Source organism: Macaca mulatta, chromosome 7 (assembly GCF_049350105.2).
Source record: "Macaca mulatta isolate MMU2019108-1 chromosome 7, T2T-MMU8v2.0, whole genome shotgun sequence".
In the NCBI taxonomy this organism is placed as follows: Eukaryota; Metazoa; Chordata; class Mammalia; order Primates; family Cercopithecidae; genus Macaca; species Macaca mulatta.
The window spans coordinates 137,656,649-137,683,056 of record NC_133412.1 but is presented as its reverse complement, the minus strand read 5'-3'; the positions used below and the strand labels follow the sequence as shown (position 1 = coordinate 137,683,056).

Sequence of the window (26,408 nt, the reverse complement as noted above, 5' to 3'; positions counted from 1 at the left end):
GTTTGTTTGTTTGAGATGGAGTCTCACTCTGTCCCCCAGGCTGGAGTGCAGTGGCGTGATCTCGGCTCACTGCAAGTTCCGCCTCCCAGGTTCACACCATTCTCCTGCCTTAGCTTCCTGAGTAGCTAGGACTACTGGCGCACGCCACCACGCCCGGCTAATTTTTTGTATTTTCAGTAGAGACTGGGCTTCACCACGTTAGCCAGGATGGTCTCGATCTCCTGACCTCGTGATCTGCCTGCCTCGGCCTCCCAAAGTGCCGGGATTACAGGAGTGAGTCACCGTGCCCAGCCCAAGAGCAGGTTTTTTAACCTTAAATCCTAGTTTTCTAACTAGAAGTGACACTTTAAAGACAAAAGAAATCAGTGTCAATAGTGATGTTGTAAATGATTGAGTAGGAAACTATAAAGATAACTGTAATTTTATCATAATGCTTTTCTTAAAAACTTTGTCAAGAGAAAACACTACTTCTTTGTAAACAATGAAGTCTACAGCAAGCTAAACCTCCACCAACAGCCCTAGACACCGGCAAAAGCTTCCTGTTTTTGGATCACAGAAAGGTATTTTTGATGCTGAAACATCCCCAACTTCTAAGTATCTCTATGTTATATCTACTACTATACCTCACTCATCAGAGATATTAAATGTAACAATTCCATTATTTTATATATGCTCTTGTCCTTTTGGGTTTCTTTTTTCTTTTAATTTTAGGTTTGGGGGTACATGTGAAGTCTTGTTACATAGATAAACACGAGTCACGGGGGATTGTTGTACATATTATCACATCACTCAGGTATTAAGCTCAGTACACACTACTTATCTTTTCTGCTCCTCTCCCTCCTCCTACCCTTCTCACCTTAAGTAGACCCCAGTATCTGTTGCTTCTTTCTTTGTGTTCATAAGTTCTTATCATTTAGCTTCCACTTATAAATAAATGAGAACATGCAGTATTTGATTTTCCTCTCCTGTGCTAGTTTGCTAAGGATAATAGCCTCCAGCTCTATCCATGTTCCCACAGAAGGCATGATCTCATTCTTTTTTATAGCTGCAGAATATTCCAAGGTGTAAACATACCACCTTTTATTTATCCAGTGTGTCATTGTTGGGCATTTAGGTTGATTCCATTGATTCCATGTATTTGCTATTGTGAACAGTGCTGCAATGAACATTCGCATGCATATGTCTTTATGGCAGAATGCTTTACATTCCTCTGGGTATATACCCAGTAATGGGAATGCTGGGTCGAATGGTAGTTCTGCTTTTAGCTCTTGAGGAATTGCCATACTGCTTTCCACAGTGGTTGAACTCATTTACACTCCCACCAACAGTGTATAAGGGTTCCCTTTTTTCTGCAACCTTGCCAGCATCTGTTATTTTTTGACTTTTTAATAACGGCCATTCTGACTGGTGTGAAATAGTATCTCATTGTGGTTTTTATTTTTTACTGTAACCCACAGAAAGAAATATATTTAATAGAGTCCCCAATACACACTGAAACAAAAGTCTCCTAAAACAATACTTACTTTTACTTTTTATGATGTACTCTGATTTTTAAAGTTCTAGTCTATTCTCTTCAAGACTTACTAAATTGATTTTGAGATCCATTAATGTGTTGTAACTTATACTTTGAAAAACATTGGTTTAGGAACATTACTGTAAGAAAGAATAACAGGCTGTAGAAAGCTGAATGCATAAAAGACGAGGACTGACTGTACTTTTAAAAGACACAAAAAGCGCGGTGATGAAATACCTGTAATCCCAGCACTTTGGGAGGCCGAGGCGGGTGGATCAGCTGAGGTCAGGAGTTCAAGACCAGCCTGACTAACACGGTGAAACCCCGTCTCTACTAAATACAAAAAATCAGCCAGGCGTGGTGGCAGAGGTTGCAGTGAGCCAGGATTGCACCATTGCACTCCAGCCTGGGCAACAAGAGTGAAACTCTGTCTCAAAAAAAAAAAAAAAAAAAAAAAGTCCAGTCGTGGTGGCTCACGCCTGTAATCCCAACACTTTGGGAGGTTAAGGCAGGCGGATCACGAGGTCAGGAGATAGAGACCATCCTGGCTAACATGGTGAAACTCCATCTCTACTAAAAATACAAAAAATTAGGGCATGGGGGCGGGCGCCTGTAGTCCCAGCTATTTGAGAGGCTGAGGCAGGAGAATGGCGTGAACCCAGGAAGGGGAGTTTGCAGTGAGCTGAGATTACGCCACTGCACTCCAGCCTGGGCGACAGAGCAAGACTCTGTCTCAAAAAAAAAAAAAAAAAAGTAATCATGGCAGCAAAGCTTAAAAATGCTATGATGTTGGATATGTTATCAGAAGCAGACACCAAGACAGGACTAGACATGAGATTTATTGGAGGAAACGATGGTGACAGAAAATGAGAGAACTGGAGAAGGCAAGGAGCGCCGTCACACCTCAATGCATGTCTGACCCTGTGAGAGAAGAAAGGCAGGAGGGTCTGGGTAGGAAGGAACTCAGACAGTGGCAAAGCTCTAGGAAAGTTTTGACCAGGCCAAAGGGGAGTCCTCGAGCTGAAGCTGTCAGTCAGAGGACTCCTGCAACGGTGAGGAATCGGCCTGCTGCACTCAGACACTGGCAGGAGGCAGCCTATGGGAAGCATGGTGCAATGGGCTGAATGTTTGTGTTCTCCCGAAATTCGTATGTTGAAATCCTAACTCCCAGTGTGATGGTATCAGGATGTGAGGCCTTTGGAAGTAATTAAGTCATGAACATAGAGCCCTTATATATGAATTAGTGTTCTAGAAAAGAGACCCCAGAAAGCTCTGTCATCTTCTTTCTGCCATGTTGAGGATACAATGAGAAGCTGGCAGTCTGCAACCTAGAAGAGGGCCCTCACCAGAGCCTGACCATGCTGGTATACTGATCTTAGACCTGCAGCCTGTAGAACTGTGAGAAAGATATTTCTGTTGTTTATAAGCCACCCTGTCTATGGTACTTGGCTATAGCAACCCAAACAGGCTAAAACATGTGGCCTCAGTGCAGACCTGGTGGTGGATTCAGGCGCAACAGCTGGGGCCACTGCTCAGTTACACTCCCTGAGTGCCACATTTTCATGGTCCCATGCTGGAAAGCAGAACCAAACTTGTCAACTCCATAAAAGAACTGCAGCAGCAAAAACTTGAAAGCTGCAGAACGGATGTAGTAGAATAAAGAACGGGTGTTGTCAGGGATACACATTAAGAGTGTATTCCCAAGTCATGAAAAATCACACACACATGGTGAATCGAATCACACAGATGGTGGGCCTCGGAAGTGGACCGAGGACATCTACCACTATAGAAACAGGGGTGTGAAAGAAGAGAAATGGCCAACAATGCCAAGAAACAACCAAAACACAAAGAAAGTGAGCCTGAACTGAAAGTATATCGATGCAAACATCAATAAATATCAAGTTCCAGCCGAGAGAAACTTCATATGTATATCTGTTTTTTAACTTTATAAACTAATATAGCTCCTTATGAATAGCCAAGAAGAAATTAGAGAATATATGCCTGTGCCCCTCAGACCCTAGGTAACTTGGAAAAAAATCTACCCAACTAAAGAATGAATTAGGGCCAAGTGCCGTGGCTCATGCCTGTAATCCCAGCACTTTGGGAGGCTGAGGTGGGTGGATCACCTGCGGTCAGGAGTTTGAGACCAGCCTGACCAATATGATGAAACCCCATCTCTACTAAAAATACAAAAATTAGCCAGGCTTGTTGGTGTGTGCCTGTAATCCTAGCTACTCGGGAGGCTGTCAGGAGAATTGCTTGAACCCAGGAGGCAGAGGTTGCAGTGAGCAGAGATAGTGCCACTGTACTTCAGGCTGGGCGATGGAGCGAGACTCCATCTGAAAAAAAAAAGAAAAAAAAAAAGACTGAATTAGCCACATACAGTCTCTGTCCTGCCTTTTCTTTTCGTAGGTAGGCAGAAAAGATTGGAACATCCAGAAAAAGTGAAAAAAGAAAAAAAAATTGCAACCACATCTCATATTTGTAAAGTTAATTATATGGGAGGGTAGAAATTGATGCTCAAATGAAAGACATTAAAACACGGATTAAGCAAAACTTTTAGTAAGAGTTGGGTAATAAGAAAAAATAAACTGGAAAAATAGGGTAAGAACAGCAAAATATAAACACAGAATTTCATGAAGCATTTTCAATTACCAAGACTAACCCAAAAAAGGGACCTCAAATTATGTTTTTCCATTTATCTTTTGTCACAGCAACATGTGTTCTTGAATAAGACTCTTAAAATTTACACATGATATATCACATTTAAATGTGCATAGTATTTGACTCAGGAATTCTAGTTTAAGGAATTTATCTTTAGGACAAACTAGCAACTTATCTCAAATAGGCAAAATGGCCAGATAGAACATTGCCAAAGGAAAGAGGAGTGACTCTTGTTATCAGATGTTAAGTCACACCCTTTCCTGCCTGGCTTCCGCCTATGCTCCTCAGTCAAGTGTCCCTAAGGGACACCCCTCACTCTCCTGCTACGGGTGCCCATTATCTGTCTATGCCGCTATTATACTGACCAGCAATCTTTGCTTTCCTTACTTGATGACTCCTCCATTAGACTGTACACACTCCTTGAAGACTGTATGTTCTTTGCACCCTAGCACTTGGCACCATAACTACCACATAACAGGCACTCAACGTGAGTTGAATAAATCAAAGAAAAATATCAGCCATATAGTCCTGTATTTATAACAGAAAAACTGATCAATAAAACTCAATAGGAATTCCCCAAATTGGGTTAAAATATTAGAAAAATTCAACACCTAATAAATAAGAAATGTTACAGAGTGTGGAGACTAAAATCACTAAGTATTGGAAAGTTGGATATTAGTAAAGACAAAATATCTTAAGATTCATAACTCTTCTTATATGTTGTAACAAATCTCAAATAGATCAAAGATCAACATTTTTTTAAAACCTTATTGTTTAAAACTAGGAAAGAAAGGTAAATAGTTTAACCTAGGAATGGCAAGAACTTGCATGACTCTCGAGTAGCATCAGAAACAAGGTAGATGTATCCAAATAAATAAAAATGTGAAACATTTTCCTAATATGTAAAAACATAAATACCAAAAAGAAAGCAACAAACTAGAAATACAAATGACCAATCCTTGCTATGGGATACATATTTTAAAATTATACAAATTTTCAGCTGAGCACAGTGGCTCATGCCTGTAATCCCTGCACTTTGGGAGGCCAAGGCAGGCAGATCACTTCAGCCCAGAAGTTTGAAACCAGCCTGGGCAACATGGAGAAACCCTATCTCTACTAAAAATAGAAAAATTAGCTGGGCATGGTGGTGCACATCTGTAGCCCCAGCTACTCAGGAGGCTGAGGTGAGAGGATCACCTGAGCCCGGAATGCAGAGGTTGCAGTGAGCTGAGATCACACCTTGTCACTACGCTCTAGCCTGGGCCACAGAGCAAGACTTGTCTCAAAAAAAAAAAAAAAAATACAAATTCCCAGTTTCCATTTAATAGATGGTTAAAACTAAATGAACAGGCAGGCAGCAAATTATTTTACACAGAAAGACCACAGCCTCCACCATCATAAAAGATACTCAGTCAAGGCCGGGCTCAGTGGTTCACGCCTGCAATCCCAGCACTTTGGAAGGTCGAGGTGGGAGGATCACCTAAGGTCAGGAGATCGAGACCAGCCTGACCAACATGGTGAAACCCTATCTCTACTAAAAATACAAAAATTAGCTGGGCGTGGTAGCAGCACCTGTAATCCCAGCTACTCAGGAGGCTGAGGCAGGAGAATTACTACCTAGGAGGCAGAGGTTGCAGTGAGCCAAGATCATGCCATTACACTACAGACTAGGGGGACAAGAGTGAGACTTCGTCAAAAAAAAAAAAAAGATACTCAGTCAAATAAAACATCTTTAAGCTTTTTATACACCTTTAAACTGTCAAAAATATTAAAGTAATAAAATCCAATGCAACCAGATATACGTACTGCTGATGGTAATACAAAATGTCTTAACCTTCTTAGAGAACAATCTAGCAGTATGTATCAAGAGCTACAAAACTGTTTGTGGCCTTCTAGGTAAATATACTGTGGAAAATAAGCCACAAGGAAATAGTCCAAATGAATAAAGCAGTTTGTATAAAGCTATTCAATGCAGAAATATTATAACACACAAAAACTAAAATTATGCAAATGTACACAAAAAGAATGGTTAAGCAAATATGTATGTTACATAACAGAATCCTATTCAAAGTGGTAAGTGAAATCATATAATCAGAATAATAAGAGAAAGTACCCCAGAAATACAGAATACAAAAATGTATATACCAACAACTGTGTAAGTATGCTCATTAACAAAGCTGGTCTTTGAAAATGTGGAGAATGTAGAAAGAGACACATCATATACTAGGTTCTTTTCCTATGGAGGGGAAAATTATTTTCCTATAGGGGAAAAAAGCTGTTCTGGCTGACATGGTGTAGATCTGGGGCCTGTTGTGAAACTCAGAGAAGGAGATTCTGAGTTAAGGGTTGATGTTTTCGACCTTGTGATCCCAAACCTGTGATGAGACTCCTCTTTAAGTTTTAATTACAGTGGTGTAAAATAGTCATCCTAAGGTAAAAATGATCTTCCCACAAAGAACCATCTTAGAATCCACACCTCGGCAGCTCCTACTCACAATTGTTGCTGCTGCAAAATAAGCAGTGAAAGGGTAGGGAGACACCTAATCCCCCTGCACTACCAGCCCCACAAGGCCTCCTGCCCAAGGGAGCCAAGTCTGGCAGCAAGAGCCCTTCATGGTTGAGAGCAAGATTTCACTGAGAGACCATGTCATTCAATCTCAAGCAGTGGAAAGTTTTAAAAATATCAGCTGACATTCTGAGATTTCTTCCACATGCACTTCGCTCTCTCAAAGGAGACATTACAAGGGTTTGGGACAGATTCTCACCTGAGCCCAATTACTCTGGACAACAGAAGAAGGAACATTTTCTCAAGTTAACCAAAGCCAAACGTAAGCATCTTAAGGGTGTGGGTCTATGATGGAGTGATGATCTAATGAAGTGTAAAATGTGTGCTTACTTTCCACAGCACATGTGATGCTTATCCGGCATTGCCAAGCCCAGCACAAGGATACAGTACTTCTGCGCCAAGTACGTCTGTGCTGCTTCTAATTCACTTAAAACCAATTCCATTTCTTTTTTCTCTACAAGGCCTCTGATGGGGGGAACAAAAAAAAGAGAATTTGGGTTAATTTTCATAAATGCCTATATTAACTAGCAAAAAGTCAGAATTATAAACTTTTTTTTTCTTTTAAGACAGGGTCTTGCTCTGCTACCTAGGCTGGAGTGCAGTGGTGCTATCATAATTCATTGCAGCCTCAACCTCCAGGGCTCAAGCAATCCTCCTGCCTCAACCTGCTAAGTAGCTGGGACTATAGGTGCACGCCACTATGCCTATCTAATCTTTTTTTATTTTGTGTAGAGGCAGGGTCTCACTATGTTGTCCAGGTTGATCTTGAATTCCTGGACTCAAGTGATCCTCCCCTTGGCCTCCCAAAGTGTTGGGATGGCAGTGTGAGCCAGTGTGCCCAGCCATAAACTATTTTGAAAGAAATACAAGTGAGTCAACAGACTTCACTTACCAATGAGTTTATTTTATTTAAGCAGTGATATAGGAAAATCCTTAAAGTCCCTTCGTATTTAATCAATGGAATCAGCATCTCAAGTTTACGGTGTATTTTTGCTTTTTTTTTTTTTTTTTTTTTTTAGACACAGTCTTGCTGTGTCACCCAAGCTGGAGTGCAGTGGCATGATCTTGGCTCACTGCAACCTCCACCTCCCGGTTCGAAGAATTATCCTGCCTCAGCCTCCCGAGTAACTGGGATTACACGTGCCTGCCACCATGCCCGGCTAATTTTTGTATTTTTAGTAGAGATGGGGTTTCGTCATGTTGGCCAGGCTGGTCTCAAACTCCTGATCTCAAGTGATCCATCCACCTTGGCCTCCCAAAGAGCTGGGAGTACAGACATGAACCACCACGCCCTGCCTATTTTTGCTTTTTTATTAGATTATACTTCATGTTATGTATCCCCAATTTTATAGGCAGGTAGTCCTAATTTATACAGAACAGCTCAACTAACAAATTATCTATACTGGTTGCTGAGGCAGTTAGCAGCCTACTTTCCTGCTATTTTCCTAAAACAACCGTGAAGGCTATGTACCTCAGCGTCCCCTGTGTTCTCTATGTCATTACTGAGCTTGGGGCTCAGCGTGTGAACAAGGACCGACACTCAGTTCTGAGTGTAGTTGTGTTTGCTAAGGAGGCATCTGTGGACTACTACTCTGGGAACTTTGGCATCAATTACAATAACACTGCTTCCCTGTGAAACCAGCCGCAGTTCCAATTGAATTGCAAATGAACTTTCTCAAAGACAAACTGTTCTTAGGTTACAGCATGTCTGAAGCCAGATTTTAAGTTTCTGCTGTACAATACAGTAGGAAACAATATTGCTGATGATACATTCCAACGTACTGTTACTGAAAAGTGAGTTGTACTCTTATTGAAAAGTGAGGTGTCGGCCGGGCGCGGTGGCTCAAGCCTGTAATCCCAGCACTTTGGGAGGCCGAGACGGGCGGATCACAAGGTCAGGAGATCGAGACCATCCTGGCTAACACGGTGAAAGGAGGCTGAGGCAGGAGAATGGCGTAAACCCGGGAGGCGGAGCTTGCAGTGAGCCAAGATCCGACCACTGCACTCCAGCCTGGGTGACAGCGCGAGACTCCGTCTCGAAAAAAAAAAAAAAAAAGAAAAGTGAGGTGTCACTAGACACCAAATGATATTTACTCTAAACAGGGACAAATGACTGCCCCTTCTGATATAACCATTAGACTGACTCCATGAAGATATGCCATGAGGGGAAGGGGGTGTATTTAAGGATAATATAGACATTTCAAAGCAGAAAATGTTATCACATGTGATGAAAAGGCTTATGAGTCATTGGAATAAAATGGATTTCTGGAATAAAGAGAGCTCCAACGTTAAGTGCCCAAATGCCATATAACCCAAACACACCCCTCCAGACGCACCCCAGTGGCCACACCCCTGTGCCTGTTTCCTTCAGCAGCCCCACCCTCACTGGTCACCCTACTCTGCCAGAGCTGCCAGTAGCTCATATTCTTCTTTTGCTGTAGAAAACAACCAAATCAAACTACAACCACCAAGGAATGCCTTGAAGCTTTTAGGCCAATGCTTCTCAAGTTTTAATAAACCTATGAATTATGAAAGAATCACTGGGGATACTTGCTAAAAGTACAAATTCCCAGTGCAATCCTCTCTCCAAGATTCTGGCTCAGGAGTCTGGGTCTAGCCCAGGAAATTTAAAACAATCTTCCCAAATGATTCCAAGGCAAGTGGTCCCTAGACCACATATACACATATACATAAAGGACTGATGTGTTGAAATGGAAAAAAAAGGAAAAAGCTATGAAAAAAAAAAACACTCAAGAGAAGCTAACCTATATACAAAACTCCAGGCAGAGGTGGCCTGCTTGCACCACATTTCTGTGTCTGGAAACCATTCCCCCATACTGTTTTCATCTAATTTTGTAAAACTGCCTTAAATACAAACCCAGTTAGTGGTTCATTTTTAAAGCACATTCTTTAAAAATGCAAACAATAATGCTGACAAAATTTTGCTGAAATGGATATGCTTATGCATTGCTTGTAAAAGAAAATTGGCATAATCCTCTGGGAAAAAAAACTGAAAATAATTTCAAGAGCCATAGAAATTATCATAAATTTTGATCCAATATCATCTCTCCTGGAAATTTATTCTTTTAAAAACATCATCCAAAATTAGGAGGAAATTTTTATGCATGAGGACATTCAATGCAATCATTATTTATATATCAGAAAAACTAGAAATTGCCAAAATATATAAAATAGAAGGTGATACGGTTTGACTATGTCCCCACCCAAATCTCATCTTAAATTGTAGCTCCCATAATTCCCATGTGTCATGGGAGGGACCCAATGGGAGGTAACTGAACATGGTGGCAGGTCTTTCCCGTACTGTTCTCACGATAGTGAATAAGTCTCATGAGATCCGATGGTTTTATAACGGGCGTTCCCCTGCGCACGCTCTCTTGCCCGCCACTATGTAAGATGTGCCATTGCTCCTCATTTGCCTTCCACCATGATTGTGAGGTCTCCCCAGCCATGTGGAACTGTGAGTCCATTAAACCTCTTTCCTTTATAAATTACTCATTTGGGTAGTCTTTATTAGAAGCATGAGAACAGACTAATACAGAAGGATAAAGGGAGCAGCAATACAGTCAGATATTGTTTAAGGACTTGATGCTTATTAACCTAACTTATGAGTGAGTCTCCCACGAGATGTAGCCCAGGCATCAAAATCTTTACCCTTAACCACTACAATATACTGCCTCTTAGTAGGTAAGTCAATGCGCACACATTGGCTTGATGGAAAACTATGCTACCATTAAAAATTATAATTATGAAGATTATAATAACTTGAAAGTACATATGATATTATGTTTAAAAGTACATACAGGCTGGGCACAGTGGCTCAGGCCAATAATCCCAGCACTTTGGGAGGCTGACGTGGGTGGATGACCTGAGGTCGGGAGTTCAAGGTCAGCCTGGCCAACATGGTGAAACCCTATCCCTACCAAAAATATAAAAAATCAGCCAGGCATGGTGGCACATGCCTGTAGTGTCAGCTACTCAGGAGGCTGAGGCAGGAGAACCACTTGAACCCAGGAGGTGGAGGTTGCAGTGAGCCGAGATTGTGCCACTGCCCTCCAGCTTGGTTGATTGAGCAATACTCTGTCTCAAACAAACAGACAGTACATACATAATTGTTCAGAAGCTAAAAATTCTAATTATGGACAGATAAACTCTGGAAAACAGTGCAGTTGACTGGTGGGAAGTGCTGGGCATGTTGTGCAGTGGTTCAGGCACAAGCCTTGGAGTTAAACAGACCTGGGTTCTAACATCAGTTCCACCTAGGAACTATAATGTAATCTCCTAGGTATAGTATGTAATCCCCAACACACTATTTAACCTCTGTGAGCCTTAATTTCTTCACTTGTAAAACAGAGATAAGACTTCTTCTTCCGGAAGTAGGGCTTTTAATCACCTGACATCATCTAAGTATACCTTTGCCATCCATTTTCACCCTTTTCTGCTTTCCTCTCATGGCTGTAGGCTTTCTTCCCAAGTGCCATGCACTGGGTTAAGAAACACTGTCTCATCTACTTCTGTATAATAACTCTGTGAATTAAATGCTATTACTATCCCTATGCTCTATCTTGGTATTTGAAATCAATTTTTTTCTTCTGTGCAGATACCTCAATGCAATCAACATTTAATTCTATTATAGTAAGTAAACCAACTGACCACAGGAAGCCTGAAAATAAAGAGTTGTAATTTTTATTTTTAGAATCACACCATAAAATCCATACTTTTTTTTTTTTAAGGCAGAGTCTTGCTCTGTCCACCAGGCTGGAGTGCAGTGGTGCCATCTCGGCTCACTGCAACCTCTGCCTCCCAGGTTCAAGCGATTCTCTTGCCTCAGCCTCCTGAGCAGCTGGGATTATAGGCGTGTGCCACCATGTCCAGCTAATTTTTGTATTTTTAGTAGAGATGGGGTTTCACCATGTTGGTCAGGCTGGTCTCGAACTCCTGACCTTGTGATCCACCCACCTCAGCCTCCCAAAGTGTTGGGATTACAGGCGTGAGCCACCGCGCCCGGCCAAAATTCATACTTTTAAGGCTTTGATTGGTTTGTTTTTGTCAATCTGAGTAACTGATTCCTTCTAAGGAACAGTCTGCCTTATACCACTGTGTTCTAATATGTTTGTTTGCATCTTTAACTAGAAAACCTGTCTTATTATCTATTCTTATCAATTAAGAAAGTAGGCCAGGCATGGTGGCTCACACCTGTAATCCTAGCACTTTGGGAGGCTGGGGCAGGCAGATCACCTGATGTCACGAGTTCGAGACCAGACTGGCCAACATGGTGAAACCCCATCTCTATTAAAAATACAAAAATTAGCTGGGCGTGGTGGTGGGCACCTGTAATCCCAGCTACTCAGGAGGCTGAGTTGGGAAAATCGCTTGAACCTGGGAGGTGGAGGTTGCAATGAGCCAAGATTGCACCACTGCACCCCAGCCTGGGTGGCAGAGCGAGACTCCATCTCAAAAAAAAAAAAAAGAAAAAAGAAATTAAACAAATCTTTTTGCTAGATTAGCAATAAGCCTCAGAAGAGGAAATACCATAAAAATATAAGCCAAAGTGCAAAAAATGTCTAATAAGTTTCTATTTGGAAATAGTAAGAATCTTCAAACCTTCTAAGTCCATAGCTGGCTTTAAACCCTTTTGCTTGCTACCATAGAAACACTTCATGCTCTGGCTGCCCTGTTGTGAAATACAGTCCCAAAATAACACTGATGTTGTATATTATGATGGTTTTACAGGAACAAGAGTTTTTAAATTATTTATTTGGTTCTTTACAAAACTGCCATCCAGATACATTTATTCCGTCCATAAGATGTTTTTCCAACTGCTTGATTGTATACAGGGTTTTGCGTTTTGAAAACATCCTGCAGCAACAAGTTAATTACTCTACCCAGCATTCCTAACAGCTAAATCATTGGGTTGGTTCCACACTTACTGGGGAGGGCAGCCTGGCACGTGGAAAGTTCCATGGTTTGCAAAAGGTCACCAAGGCTGAGAGGCATTGTTCTGCTCTGTACTCTGAGTTCCCAGATTCTTGCCCTGGTGTACACCTCTGTGCCACTTCTGCCTAAAGCTAAAGCATTTAAATTCTTTATAAGTAGCCTAACAAACCTTGGATTTTTTCCTGTGATGTGGAATGCCACTTTGGCCAAATCTATGAATTTTTTTAATTCTTAGATGTTTTTTAATTGTATGCTTACAAGCCCTTTAGCAAGAACTTTGTAAGCATAAAAAGCACACAAACAACAACTATATCTGCACCATTCAAGATGGCTGCCACTAGCCACGTGTGGCTACTGAGAATGTGTCTAGTATGAATTGAGATATATTATAGGTATAAACTAGATACCAGACTTACTACAAAAAAGTAACGTATCTCATTAATAACTTCCTAATATCAACTTCTGTTGCAATGATAATATTTTTTGCATCATTGGGTTAAATAAAAGACACTATTAAAATTAATTTCACATGTATCTTTTTACATTTTTAAGATATGTTTACCAGAAATTTTAAATTACATACATGGCTTTCATTATCTCATTATTGTGCAGTGCTAGTCTGTATCAGTTGGAATATTTTGTTACTGGAATACACATATAAATTATCCAGTGAGCTTTAAAAACTGACACACTCTTCCTATGTAAAATGTCTCAGTACATCCCAAAGATTTAAAAATTTCCATCATCTCTTTATCCTAGACAAAAGTTACTTTTAATACTGGCAGTGAAAAAACTCTAAAGCACACTATAAAATCTTACTTACACCATATAGCTTTTGGGTTTCTTTTCCAGTGAGTTTTTTTCCAAGTAACGAGCTAAGTAGTACAATAATGCCATGAGGAAATTATCAAGATTCTTATTCCTATGGGGATATTTGAAACAACAAAAAGAGTCAACGCTAACCTATTTCAAACATAAGATTTCTCATAAAAAAAAATTGAGCACACAACACAAGAATAAATAGAAAACCATGTTATCATGCCTATCAAAGAACTAATTTACCACTTAAAATTATATCTACTATATATTTAAAGATTTAAGAAGTCTGGTTTTTGTAAGTAAAACTTTTGGAGAGGTCAGACACTAAATTCTTATAGTTGTGCTTACTAATTAATTTTCATTTTTAAAAAGTTATTATACAATATATTTCCATTGTTTAAAAAATATAGAGAAATTTATCAAGTAAAAAGTTCTCTCCTTCTACATCTGTCACCATCCTACTCCCTAGTGGTTACCACTACTAAGAGTTTGGTATGGGCCAGGCACAGTGGCTCATGCCTGTAATCCCAGCACTTTGGGAGGCCAAGGCGGGTGGATCACTTGAGGTCAGGAGTTCGAGACCAGCCTGGCGAAACCCCATCTCTACTAAAAATTACAAGAATTAGCTGGGCGTGGTGGTGCATCCCTATAATCCCAGCTAGTTGGGAGGCTGAGGCAGGAGAATCGCTTGAACCCAGGAGGTGGAGGTTGCAGTGAGCTGAGATTGTGCCACTGCACTCCAACCTGGGCAAAAGAGCGAAACTCCATCTCAAAAAAAAAAAAAAAAGAGTTTGGTATGAATCCTTTCTAAACTTTCTAAAACATAAGACAATCACATATAACATCCTCCTCATCCTCCTCCACCAACATATACACATGTATAAGAATACATGCCTTAAAAATGTTTTTTGGTGGCCCGGCGCAGTGGCTCATGCCTGTAATCCCAGCACTTTGGGAGGCCAAGGCGGGTGGATCACGAGGTCAGGAGATTGAGACCATCCTGGCTAACACAGTGAAACCTCGTCTCTACTAAAAATACAAAAAAGAATTAGCTGGGCGTGGTGGTGGGAGCCTGTAGTCCCAGCTACTCCGGAGGCTGAGGCAGGAGAATGGCGTGAACCCGGGAGGCGGAGCTTGCAGTGAGCTGAGATCGTACCACTGCACTCCAGCCTGGGCAACAGAGCCAGACTCTGTCTCAAAAAAAAAAAAAATGTATTTTGGTAATAAGTGGGGTAATACTATATATACAATTCTTTGCAACTTGCTTTTGTCACTTTTCTGTGTAGCATAGACCTCTTTCTATGATATTATATGTAGATTTTCTTCATTCTTTTAAAGAGCTGAATAGAATATTCTATACCTCATATTTAACTGTCTTCTATTGTGGGTATTTCGTTTTTTAAAAAAATATTATAGACAGAAGTGAAATTGCTACCACAGAGTGTATGTGCCTCGCTCTCTGAAAAGGCTGCACTGATTTACAATGCTCTCTCATTTGTTTTTAACTAGAAGTCACTGTTTTCTTTCTAAATATTTTTTCAAGACTTTTGCTGCCTTCTGTGTGGCCCCAAATGGAAATTATTTCTCCGGCACTGCTTTCTTGAACTATACCTAAAGAGCAGGATGAGGGTGAGCATTACAGATTTTCTTTTCAAGATATTAATAACTCCCCTTCTCAGGTTGGGTTCCCCCAGCAACAGACACTGGGCCGAAGACTTGAAAGTGAACAGTTTAGTTGGAAGTGATCTCAGGAAATATCAGTAGGAAAGTGGGGAAATGAGGCAGGAAAGGAAGCCAACAAAGAGGGTGTTAACAAGTAAGTGGAGTTCAGTCCTGCGGGGACTCTGGGAGACAGCGTAGAAAACATCTCAAGAATTTACCTACCAACTCCTCCTCCAGCAGGGCATTGAATAAGGGCTGCTTCTAGGGCACTGATTCCCTAGCTCCAAGCTTGCCCTGCAGTCAGGCTGAGTGTGTGCCTGTGATGGAATGAAGCCTTCAGGCCGAGTCTCAGGCAGTTGCCACAAGCAGCCTGCATGTGTATGCTAAGGGAATGGGGAGGGGTGCAAATGGCATCGGGCACCCAACTCTCACTGAGCGTTCGTGGTGCAGAGGCTACGTGAGGCACAGCCACGCACAGCCACACAAAGGGGACACAATTACACAATTACTTCCCAATTTTGTAGCTGAGGAGACTGAGGCTTAGAAAGGTCAAGAAACGGTCACGCCTGTAAACCCAGCACTTTGGGAGGCCGAGGTGGGTGGATTACAAAGTCAGGAGATCGAGACCACCCTGGCTAACACGGTGAAACCCCGTCTCTACTAAAAGATACAAAAAACTTACCGGGCGTGGTGGCGGGCGCCTGTAGTTCCAGCTACTCAGGAGTCTGAGGCAGGAGAATGGCGTGAACCCGGGTGGGGCGGAGCTTGCAGTGAGCCGAGATTGCGCCACTGCACTCCAGCCTGGGCGACAGAGCAAGACTCTGTCTCATAAATAAATAAATAAATGTCAAGAAACTCACCCAGAGCCACACACCTAGCACATCCTGGGGCTGCCAAACATAACTAGTAGAGAAAAGTGATCTTCAGTAAATGGGTAGATCTTTTTTTTTTTTTTTTTTTTTTGAGAGGGAGTCTCACTCTGTCGCCCAGGCTGGAGTGCAGTGGCACAATCTTGGCTCACTGCAACCTCTGTCTCCCAGGTTCAAGCAATTCTCCTGCCTCAGCCTCCCGACTAGCTGGGATTACAGGCGTCTGCCACCATGCCTGGCTAATGTTTGTATTTTGGGTTTTTTTTTCTGAGACGGAGTTTTGCTCTGTCACCCAGGCTGGAGTGCACTGGCGCAATCTCAGCTCACTGCAACCCCCACCTCCCAGGTTCAAGTGATTCTCCTGCCTCAGCCTCCCAAGTAGCTGGGACTACAGGCGCCTACCGCCACGCCCGGCTGATTTTTGTATTTTTTGGAATGGGGTTTCACCACATTGGCTAGTCTGGTCTCAAACTCCTGACCTTGTGATCGCCTGCCTCAGCCTCCCAAAGTGTTGGGATTACAGGCGTGAGCCACTGCACCCGGCCAGCAAATGGGTATATCCTTTAACTATTATATAAAAATAGCACAGTCCATGTGAGACTCTGACAGCATGCTCTCCATACTACTTGCCCTGGGATTTTATTTGGGGTTCCTATGACTTCTGGCTTCCTCTCCCCAACTCTTTGGTCGCAGTCTTTGTGACTAGGATGGCTTGCACAGAGTCAGTCTCACACTCTTCCTCTAAAAATCAGATTTGTCATCACTTATCAGATGAAGTTACTGAAAAATAAAGGATAAAAGATCTAAAATGCCTCATAAGCAATAGATACCTCATAAATGTTGTAAAAGAACAGATCCGCTGCATCTCAGTATCTTGTAGCAAAAGCAAAGTAACAACTGAAAAGAGAAAATGGACAATTGAGAGAGGCACAAAGAGCTGCCTTAGAGAGTCACACAAGATATGTTTATGTATGGATGTTATGTATAGATGGGTGGATGTTTATGTACGGATGGATGGATGGATGTTTATGTATGCATGTACAGACGAATGTTTATGTATGGATAAAGAAACAGTTACTCACATTTAACATCATCCAGTGTAATGGTGCCCTGTTGACCTCGTTTCTCTAAAGTTTTAGCTGACTTATCATCTCTTGCAGCAAGTCTTTTATCTGTCAACCTGTTTTGGAATATAACAGTTGCCAGTAGTGGTTTAATATATTTTAGTTGTATTCAATCTATCCTGAGGTGCAGAAAGCATTTATTAAACAGTAATAAGAGCCTGAGTGTCATACATGGGTTTTGTTTGATGTAAGATCATTTTGGAATGCTTTTTATTAAACATTTTATTTACTATGTTAAGGCAAGAGGGATGTTCACTGTCTGATATAAAATGTTTCTACAAATACCATCCAAAATAGATCATTTAAATCATCTGTTCTGGTGTACCTATCATTTTCAAACTTTAAAAAACTGTAAAAAGTTGAAGATGTGCTAACAGCCAGGTTAACAGAATACATTTATCGGGACTATTGTGATTCCTACCACAATTCTGAAATAGCGCATGTTCTTTCTTTGATGGGTATTCGCATTGCAAACTAGAATAACAGGAATGGTATTTTCGTACTTTGTAAAGGCTGAAGCCATTCCACTGAGAGATGCTATGCAACTCTGGCATGATTGGAAAGTTAATCTACCTGTCTGAAGCTGGACCATCAATTTCTGCAAAGTGAACTGCTTTGCCTTTCTTTCCTTTTTCCTTGACTTCTACTGCAGGTGTAAAACTGCAATAAAAATGAGATAATTAGGGACTTCACCTTTTCTAGGGGAAAACAAGTCAAATCATATCATAGCTCATAATCTTTGGACTAGCATATATTATCAGCAGAGGCTGAAGAGAATCTGAGACACAGCAGTGTTCAATTCATGTATTTATAGATGGAATACTTATCTAGAGAAAAATTAAAACTTCAGACTTTACATTCAGCCTCTAACCATGAGCAGTCTCCAGAATACCACCACACACAGAGTATCTGAAAAATCTTGTAGCAACTTCGGAAGAAAGAGAAAGCTCTTGGCAAGTTTGAAAAGATTATTTATTGAGGTACTTGTTATATGACAAGTGCTTTTAGGCACAATCTCATTTAATCCTCATGGAAACTCTAACACAAAATATGATCACCATCTTTACATACAAGAAAAATGGAAACTTAAAGAGAAATTAAGTGACTTGACTAAAATAACAGCAACTGGCAAAGTCACGACTGGTGCCTAGGTTTTTAGCCATAGAGCCGAGTGCTGAGCCACCAGGCAATCCTGCCTTCCAAACAGCAATCTCAGTATTCACTGCTGTGGACTCTTCTAAAGGCCTCAGCCATCTCCATCTCCAGGTGGGTTTCAGGGCCTTTTACTTAACTCAGAGTTTCTCAGCGTGTTGTACGAGCACTACTAAGCCGTAATGAGTCTGACTAACACAGGAACCCAATTAAGTAACAAACAAATCTATACTGACGATTTACTATGTGTTAGGAATTGCTATGACATTGGAAATAAGATGGTTTCGCATCAGAGCCATTGAATAGACTTTTGAGAGTCTCAGCAAATGCTAACAGAAAAACAGAGAAAAGTGTTTTGAAGACTAACAGGACGAGGTTCCTGCCTTATAGATAGTACATTTTCTGGGAGAACTGTGGTGTCTGTCAAACCCATTGTGGGTTATAACAATGCCACATTGATAACACAATGCAGAAATTTACCCTCTGCCCAAAGTTATGTGTCCCTCTGTTAAGCTGAGATGCAGATGCAGTAATAGAAGCACTTCCCCTAAACTTTATTCATTCTCTAAAGACAAATATCAATCATGAGAACTTTATTATTTCCTTGGTAAATCCCACAAATAAATTTTGTTAAAGAAATACCTCCCCATGAGAGTAATAAAGTCAGCTTGGTACTTTCTTCTTCTTCCAGGAGTTTCTCCAACTGCCTGGCAATATTCATGTTGTAGGTTAGTTCCTAAAAGCACGTACACAATATTACCTCAAGAGAATGATTTTTTAAAAATTATTCCACTGTTTTTTTGTTTTTTTTTTTTAAGATGACTGGCACCAAGTTGGCCAGTGATGATTTCTAAGCTTTTCATTCTTTCTGGTGCTGCTTTTATCACCGGTCTCCAAGAAATGGGTATTCATGGGGCGGGGTGTGCTAAAATACTGGAGGTGGAGGTGTGCAGGGAAAAAGAAATGGAAAGATACCAAACATTGGTGGTGGCTACCTCCAGAGAGGGGTGGGGGATCAGACGGAGCAAGAAGGAGAGAGGGTAATGAAGAGATCTCAATTTCACATCTGTATACGTCTGCATTATTTGAATTTTTTATGAAAATGTATTACCTGCATAACTTTTCAAAACACTGATATACAGACTAAAGAAATCCCAGGTGCTCCCAGCTCTCTCCTGGGTTTCTCTTCTCTAGAAGATGAGAGAAGGTAGAAACACTAAATCTAAGTTAATGTCAAATAAAATTGTGTCTCCTCCCCCTTTTCTCGGCCCATCACTATAATTCAAAGTTTCTTGCTATACTAGTTTGCCTGAGATGTTCTGAGACAAGAAAGCCTTAAAATAAGAAATTTGGAAAGATACATTTGGGACTATCTTATTTATATAGATCAGGTCTATGAACTAAGTCAGATGAACTTGGAACTATAAAACCATAAAATTGGCCAGGCTTGGTGGCTCACACCTGTAATCCCAGCACTTTGGGAGGAAGCTGAGTCCAGGGGATCGCTTGAGCCCAGAACTTGAGACCAGCCTGGGCAACATAGTGAAACCCTGTCTCTACTAAAAATACAAAAAAATTTTAGTTGGGTGTGGTGGTAGATGCCTGTGTTCCCAGCAACTTGGGAGGCTGGGATGGGAAGATTGCCTGAGTCCAGAAAGTGGAGATCGCAGTAAGCTGAGATTGCACCACTGAACTCTAGCCAGCCTGGGTGACAGAGTGAGACCCTGTCTAAAAATAAATAAAAAAGCGAGGCTGTGCGCGGTGGCTCACGCCTGTAATCCCAACACTTTGGGAGGCCGAGGCAGGTGGATCACCTGAGATTGGGAGTTTGAGACCAGCCTAACCAACATGGAGAAACCCCATCTCTACTAAAAATACAAAATTAGCCAGGCGTGGTGGCTCATGCCTGTAATCCCAGCTACCTGAGAGGCTGAGGCAGGATAATCGCTTGAATCTGGGAGGCGGAGGTTGCAGTGAGCTGAGATCACACCATTACACTCCAGCCTGGGCAACAAGAGCGAAACTCCGTCTCAAAAAAACAATAGTAACAAAATGAAATAAAAAATAAAATCATAAAATCATAGAATCTGGGGGTTATTAGAAGTAAAAAATATCATCTAGTATAATGCTGTCATTTTACTGATGGAGAACTAGGGCTTGGAGAGGCTGACCCATGTCCCAGTGTTAGAAACTGGTAGGTGGTGCCTGCCAGTAAATAGCCTGGCATTTACTGCTAAGCTTTTAGTCCTTATGCTCTGACCTCTGGACAGACCTTCTCTACTTCACACTTGTCTGAGTGGCTTTCACTTCACTGAAGTCATTCTCTAGCTTGGCTGGTGAGACAGGTTCCACTTTGTGAGTGAGTGCTCTGCTATAGCCCTAAAGCAGCCTATGCTCACAATGCATTTGGACTCACCAAGAAACAACACTAGAAATAACTGAATTTTTTTTTGGGGGGGGGCACTGAGTCTCACTCTGTCACCTAGGCTGGAGTGGCACGATCTCAGCTCACTGCAACCTCTTCATCCCAGGTTTAAGTGATTCTCCTGCCTCAGCCTCCCAAGTAGCTGGGATTACAGGTGCCTGCCACCACATCCTGCTAATTTTTGTATTTTCAGTAGAGAAGGGGTTTCACCATGTTGGCCATGCTGGTCTCGAACTCCTGACCTCAAGTGATCCGTCCAAAGTGCTGGGGTTACAGGCGTGGGCCACCACACCCAGCCAATAATTGAAAATTGCACTGTGAATTGAACCTCTGATTGGTGCCCAAACCACAGTCTGGGCTAGCTAGCCTGTACCCTCCTACTGTCTCCAGAGTACAAGGTGGATATAATTTCCTAATATTACAATATATTCATGTCATTCCCCTTGCCTTGAAGTAAACAGGAAAGCAATTCATATTTTCTCTCTAGAATCCATCACGTAAATGCAGAGGGCTTTTGGCTTCCACACAAGTTAGACCTCTTTGATGGTTCTCACAGAGTCTACTCATAGAGTAGGGTTTCCTTGGTTTTATGTCCTCAGGGGAGTCCATGACCTTGGCAAAGATTCAGGCAGACTGCTGGTTCCCTCCCAGCTTTGGAATAGGGGCACTTGAAGCAAGAAGGGAAAGGATAACAGGTACTATGTGAGAGAGAAAAGTCTGCCTCGTGGGCCAACTTAGATGATGCCTGTGAGTAAAGGTGTTATCTCTTTACCAAGTAAGAAATGGGCATGCATGCTGACGAACTATACCAGCACCCTCGTTTACATCTCACGAGGCATTATTATTTCATTTTATAGATTAAGGAGCTGAGAATTATTGAGGCTGAGTAACTTGACAACTGATAACCATCTAGTAAGGGGCAGAGCTAGGATGTGAACCCAGATCTCCCTTCAAACCATTCTCCACTGCTCTTCCTTAACTACCTCTTAAGAAATAATGGGAGCCCTGGCCCCAGACGCTGCAGCCGCCGAGACGTTGATGCTTAAGAAGAACCGGATTGCCATTTACGAACTCCTTTTTAAGGAGGGAGTCATGGTGGCCAAGAAGGATGTCCACATGCCTAAGCACCTGGAGCTGGCAGACAAGAATGTGCCCAACCTTCATGTCATGAAGGCCATGCAGTCTCTCAAGTCCCGAGGCTACGTGAAGGAACAGTTTCCTGGAGACATTTCTACTGGTACCTTACCAATGAGGGTATCCAGTATCTCTGTGATTATCTTCATCTGCCCCTGGAGACGGTGCCTGCCACCCTACGCCGTAGCCGTCCAGAGACTGGCAGGCCTCGGCCTAAAGGTCTGGAGGGTTAGCGACCTGTGAGACTCACGAGAGGGGAAACTGACAGAGATACCTACAGATGGAGTGCTGTGCTACCTGGTACCGACAAGAAAGCCGAGGCTGGGGCTGGGTCAGCAACCGAATTTCAGTTTAAAGGTGGATTTGGTCGTGGACGTGGTCAGCCACCTCAGTAAAATTGAAGAGGATTATTTTGCATTGAATAAACTTACAGCCAAAAAACCTTAAAAAAAAAAAAGAAAGAAAGAAAGAAAGAAATAATGGCCACCCTTTCCCTGGCATTTCTGGCATGGAGGTTATGGGTATCTGTTGTATTCTGATAGCCATCCCCATCAGGGTATAATCTGCAAAAGTAAGACAAGACTTGCCTATGAGTAGGGAGCTAGGTTGTCTCTAAGGGTAAGATTTCCCGTTGTCATTTGACCAGGAGAGAGGCCAGGGAGTTCAAGCTGGGGGAGGGGAAAGGGATCATCTTTTCTTGATCTGAACTTCAGAATACCTAGAAGTCTAGCACTCCTCTTGGCTAGTGGTATAGAAGCTGGCCTACCCCAGGTGGAAGAGGACTAAAACCTCAGAACTTTCAGGGTCTTAAGTTGATGGGATAAAACTTGAATGCCCCCCGAGATCAAGATGTTACTTTATGAAACAGATTATCTGGATTCAGGACACTCCATTTTCCTCCCCTCTCTCTGGCTACAATTTATTGGTCTCCTTCTAAAGCTCCTTTTCTGAGGAATGTTCCTTCCCCTCTCAGAACCCCATATGGTTATTCTTCTCATTCCCTCTGAATAATTCCATCTACTTCACTAGCACCAGTAACACACAAATTTATATTCAAGGCTCAGATCTTTCTGCACACTTATAAAGTGACACATCAGTCTATTGAACACCATCAATCAGCTGTCTTAGAAGCATTTCAAACTCAGTCTGTCCAAAATAAACACATTCCCCCTTAACTGTGTATTCCCGCCTCCTGTTTCCCCCATCTCAGTAAATAAGTACCACCATCAAACCAGGTGCTCACGCTGGAAAATGGTGTCTTCCTTGATTCCTCCATCACCCTCACCCCTCATGGCTCACTAATCACTAAATTCTTTAATATCTTTTTAAGCTACTTCCCTCTCTTTCCATTGCCACCATCCTAATTTTAGCCATCTGTCAACTGAATTTCTGCAATTGTTTCTTAACTGATCTCCTTGCCTTCAGTCTTGTCTCCCCCAAAACAATTTTCCATCTTTTAGCCAGTCGTTTTTCTTTTTTCTTTTTCTTTTTCTCTTGAGATAGGGTCTCACTGTCGCTTAGACTGGAGTGCAGTGGTACCATCATGGTCACTACAGCCTCAACCTCCAGGGCCCAGATGATTCTCCCACTTCAGCCTCTCAAATAGCTGGGACTACAGGTGTGCACCACCATGCCTGGCTAATTTTTGTACTTTTTGGTAGAGATAGGGTTTTGCCATGTTGCCCAGGCTGGTCTTAAACTCTTGAGCTCAGGCCATCTGCCTGCCTCAGTCTCCCAAAGCGCTGGGATTACAGGCGTGAGCCACTGTGCCTGGCCCAGCCATTTTTCTAAGATGTGGTTTTTTGTTTTTTGTTTTTTTTGAGACAGATTCTAGCTTTGTTGCCCAGGTTGGAGTACAACAGCATGATCTCGGCTCACTGCAACCTCCGCCTCCCGGGTTCAAGCGATTCTCCTGCCTCAGGCCTTCCAAGTAGCTGGGACTGCAGGCGGGTACCACCACGCCCAGCTAATTTTTGTATTTTCACTAGAGATGGGTTTTGCCATTTTGGCCAGGCTGGTCTTGAACTCCTCACCACAGGTATTTCTTCGCCTTGGCCTCCCAAAGTGCTGGGATCACAGGCGTGAGCCACTGCACCCGGGCCTAAGATACAATTCTAATCACAGGTGACTTCTCTGCTTTGATGACTTCCCTATGCCATCTAAATAAAGTTCTAATTCCTCACCATGATATACAAGAGCTTTTATAATCTGGCCCTGGTTTAAATCTACTTCGTCTGGGACCATATACTCAGCCCAGTGAACCACCTGTAGTCCCCACATTATGGCCCATGCGCTTACAGGTCTGGGCTTTGCCCATGTTCCTTCTCCCTAGAATGCACTCTCTTCCTCCCCAATCAAATGGCCCTTTACCTTGCCAATTCCTATTTTTCCTCAGGTCGTAGCTTAGATATCACCTCTCTTGGGAAGACTTCTCTGTCTCCTCTGTCCACTGGACTTCAGGAAATCCGGGTCCCATATCTGGATCAGGCCACTTTGGTGAATACAACTTTCCTCAGCCCTGGTGCCCAGCCCAGTGTGGCAGTGGCAGCAATTCCTCGTAAGCGAGCCCCAAGCAGAGCAGCAATCTCAGGGAAAAAGAGTTCGGTTCAACAGCACTGCTAACAAAAAGCTCTCTTTTTGACTATAGCCTGGAAGGGTCTGGTTTCTTTTCAGTAAGAAGGGCAGCATGGATACCCCTGCCTGTACCTCCAAATGCCCAAGCTGTCTGCATTACCTCCTTCCCACCACTCAGTGGAAAAGCTGCAGCTCTCTCTTCCAACCCTGATCTCTGATCTTGATCCCAGTCCCACCTTCCTTTCTCTGTCTATTCATTTTTTCTGCCATAACAAATTCACTTAAGATTTTCCTACCTTTAAATCAAAACTAACAAAAATTCCCAAAACCTTGCCTTACTCCCAGATCCACTAAAGGTTACTATGTCTTTCTTTCCTTCATTCACCGGTAAACCTACTGATGAGAGTAATCTATTTTGGGCCAGGCACGGTGGCTCACGCCTGTAACCCCAGCACTTTGGGAGGCCGAAGTGGGCGGATCACCTGAGGTCAGGAGTTTGAGACCAACCTGGCCAACATGGTGAAACCCCATCTGTACTAAAAATACAAAAATTAGCCAGCCGTGGTGCCACATGCCTGTAATTCCAGCTACTCAAGAAGCTGAGGCAAAAGAATCGCTTGAACCCGGGATGGGGAGGTTGCAGTGAGCTGAGATTGCACCACTGCACTCTAGCCTGGGGCAACAGAGAGAGACTCCATTTCAAAAAAAAAGACAAAACAAACCAAAAAAAACAAGAGTACTCTATTTTGGGGGTTTTGTTTGTTTGTTTTTTGAGGCAGGGTCTCACTCTGTTGCCCAGGCTGGAGTACAGTGGTGGAATTATGGCTCACTGCAGCCTCAACTTTCTGGGCTCAAGTGATCCTCCCACCTCAGCCTCCCAAGTATCTGGAACCACAGGCACGCACTACCATGCTCAGCTAATTCTGTCCATCTTCGGGAGAGACAGGGTCTTGCTATGTTGCCCAGGCTGGTCTCAAACTCCTGGGATCAAGTGACCCTCAACCTCGGCCTTTCAAAGTGTTGAGATTATAGGAGTGAGCCACCACACCTGGCTAAGTACTCTATTTTTGCTAGTTTTTCATCTTTATCTTAGATTCTCACCTGTAACTACTGTCATCTGATATATACCCTACAGCCTTCCTGAAGCTGCTTCTCACCTAGTCCCTAGAGATCCCTAACTTGTTAAATCCACAGGCCTCTTTGCAGTATGTGCCCTCCTCAGAACTCTCCAGCCTGTGACACTGCTGACCCCTCCCTGCCCAATCCTCTTTCTTGGAGAACCTTCTTTTGCCCCTGAGGCCTATCTGTATCAGGGTTTTTCCTCTGATCTTTCTAATCATTCTTTCTCTCTCTCTCTTTTTTTTTCTTTTTTTTTGATACAGAGTCTCACTCTGTCACCCAGGCTGGAGTGCAGTGGCATAATCTCAGCTAACTGCAACCTCTGCCGCCTGGGTTCAAGCGATTCTCCTGCCTCAGCCTCCTGAGTACCTGGGATTACAGGCGCCCACCACCGCACCTGGCTAATTTTTACATTTGTAGTAGAGATGGGGTTTTACCATCTTGGCCAGGCTGGTCTCGAACTCCTGACTTCATGATCCACCACCTAGGCCTCCCAAAGTGCTGGGATTACAGGCGTGAGACACCACCCCCAGCCCATTCTTTCTCTGTCTTTGGCCAATTCCTCTTTGCCTGTCTCCTATTCTTGAGAGCAGTATGAAGATACCGATCAAAGGCTTAAAATGTGTACAATAATTAAGACATATATCAAGCCAATTGTAATGTACAAACCTTATTTTAAAGACTGATTGAAACAAACTTAAAAAATATCAGACAACAGGGGACATTTGAATACCGACTGAATATAATTGAATATATGATATTAAGGAATTACCATTTGTATTTTTAGGTATATAAATAGTAATTCAGTTGTATTCTCCTCCTCCCCCTCTCT

The 26,408-nt window shown here is 42.4% G+C and overlaps 1 protein-coding gene and 1 pseudogene across 2 annotated transcripts in view; one reads left to right on the top strand and one right to left on the bottom strand.

The window, feature by feature from the left end:
- The window catches only part of PPP1R36 (protein phosphatase 1 regulatory subunit 36), a 43,496-nt gene that overhangs the window by 9,426 nt on the left and 7,662 nt on the right, over nt 1–26,408 (bottom strand). Inside the window, exons 4-8 of one of the 2 annotated variants that reach the window (XM_015143888.2) lie at nt 17,746–17,832; nt 17,131–17,228; nt 16,879–16,945; nt 13,522–13,620; nt 7,074–7,208 (exon numbers count right to left, since the gene is read on the bottom strand). In XM_015143888.2, the coding sequence (XP_014999374.1) occupies nt 7,074–7,208; nt 13,522–13,620; nt 16,879–16,945; nt 17,131–17,228; nt 17,746–17,832 (486 nt within the window). The remainder of the gene's footprint in view (nt 1–7,073; nt 7,209–13,521; nt 13,621–16,878; nt 16,946–17,130; nt 17,229–17,745; nt 17,833–26,408) is intronic. The other variant, XM_077941132.1, reaches the window with a different exon arrangement.
- Nucleotides 21,697–22,366, top strand: LOC100426879 (small ribosomal subunit protein eS10 pseudogene; annotated as a pseudogene).